The sequence below is a fragment of the Helobdella robusta genome, assembly GCF_000326865.2.
Source record: "Helobdella robusta unplaced genomic scaffold HELROscaffold_4, whole genome shotgun sequence".
In the NCBI taxonomy this organism is placed as follows: domain Eukaryota; kingdom Metazoa; phylum Annelida; class Clitellata; order Rhynchobdellida; family Glossiphoniidae; genus Helobdella; species Helobdella robusta.
The window spans coordinates 7,699,630-7,701,558 of record NW_008704902.1 but is presented as its reverse complement, the minus strand read 5'-3'; the positions used below and the strand labels follow the sequence as shown (position 1 = coordinate 7,701,558).

The 1,929-nt window shown below is 37.6% G+C and overlaps 1 protein-coding gene across 1 annotated transcript in view; it reads right to left on the bottom strand.

The window, feature by feature from the left end:
• Positions 1-483: 483 nt before the first annotated feature.
• HELRODRAFT_162896 (hypothetical protein) overlaps positions 484-1,929 on the bottom strand; it is a gene marked incomplete at both ends in the record, with an annotated part of 2,355 nt that continues 909 nt past the window's right edge. Inside the window, one exon of the mRNA XM_009024968.1 lies at positions 484-579. Coding sequence (XP_009023216.1) covers positions 484-579 — 96 coding nt within the window. The remainder of the gene's footprint in view (positions 580-1,929) is intronic.

The following is a 1,929-nucleotide window of genomic DNA, read 5'->3' as shown; positions in this document are numbered from 1 at the left end:
CATACAGACAGATTACCAGTTGATTGACAGAAACCAAACATTATATAATAATAATAATAAAATAATTTTTTCAATCATTTTTGTTTATCATTTCAAAATAATTTTTTATAATAAATTTTTTAAACACATTTATTTAAATGCAAATAATTTTTAATCGATAAATCTATCGGGCGTGCTAGACCATGAACTTGTTAGACTGCTATAAGGCGTGCAAACGAAAAAATTTGTTCAAAAATTTTTCATGCCGAATTTTATTTTAACAAGTATTTGTAAAAATTTCCGTTACTTACAATTGAAAATAAATTAAAAAAAAATTTTTTTAAATAAATTTTTATTTGCATATCGTAATACAATTATTATTATCTTTGGCAAAAGTTCATTTTCCTTCTTCCTTCAGTTGTGAGCGGCGAGGCTTTTTGAAGATTCGTTTGATTTTTATTGTTTTGTTTGATTTAATTAAATTAAATTTATTATTTTATCACTCTAATTTGAGAAAATGAGTTCCGCCACGGTTTCATGCACCGTAATTGCATCTGTCCTTTCAGAGTTGCCAGAAAGCAAATTTTTAAGAGCTTTGGCCTGGTTGAAGGATGTCAAGGCTAAAGCAAAAGATGGGTCATGAAAAAAGGACTTTTTTCAAGACATTCCTTCGGTTGTTGAGATTGAGGTTGGTTGGTTTGTTTGTTTTTTCAAATTACTTGGTAGAGGTAGATTGACAGTCAAAAAAGTACATTACAAATCACACTAACAAATCCAATTAGTCTGCAACAGTACATTGTATATCACAATGTCAACAAACAATATGCAACAACACACGTTTAGACGACATTTTCCCTGAGATCGGGAGTTGCCGTTTGGCTACCGATGATGAAACCGAAATACCCCTCGACGCCATTCACATCTGTCACTCGCCTCAGTATCACGCAACCCCGCTTTCACTGTCCTTCTTCACCTGCTCTCTCCATCCCAATCGCAGACGACCCCTTCCTATCACTCCTTCAACCTCGAACTCCTAATCCCGACCCTATCATCCCTTCTCAACACATGTTCATACAATCGCAGTCTCGATCTCCTTATCAATGTCACAATGTCCTCATTAAGCTCTGTACTCCTCTTCCTCTCCTTCACTTTAACCCCACACATCATCCTCACCATAGCTCTTTCAGCCCTCTGCAGTACTTTTTCCTCCTCTCTCCTCAACACCCAAGTTTTACCACCATATACCATCGCTGCTCTCACACATGCTTTATATACCCTCCATTTCATCTTCACTGACCATTTCTTTCCACACAATACCCCACCCAGTTCCCTAAATTTTATCCATCCCACACGAACTCTAGCCGTAACAGTGCTCAAACATCCTCCATCCGCGTTCTGCTTAACCCCTAAATAAGCAAAGCTTTCCACTCTTTCAATACCACCACTCAACCCCGTCCTTGGGTTTATCCTATTAGTCACACCATGAACACATTTCTTACATTTGAACGTGCCTTCCACCTTTTTCAGTGCCCCCCTCACAACACTATATCTCTTATGCACCCACTTCTGACATCCTATACACAATACCGAGTTAGCCTTCACTCTCCTGTCACATACCCCACAGGGGTCTACTTTACTTATCACTCGTTTTCCACCTTCCCCACTCACCATTACCTTCGTCTTACCAATATTAACTTTTAACCCTTTCTTTTCAATAACACTTTTCCATCTGTCAAATTTTAACTGCAATTCTTTCATGCTATCAGCCATCAAGACTAAATCATCTGCATACAAAATCTCAAATAACAACTTCTCCATTATGTTTCCACACACAACATTCATCACAATTGCAAACAAAAACGGTGATAACACTGATCCTTGATGCACTCCTATCTTAACACTAAAGGCGTCCTTCCGACCCTCTCCTTTGTTTTCGCACCTTCATACAGC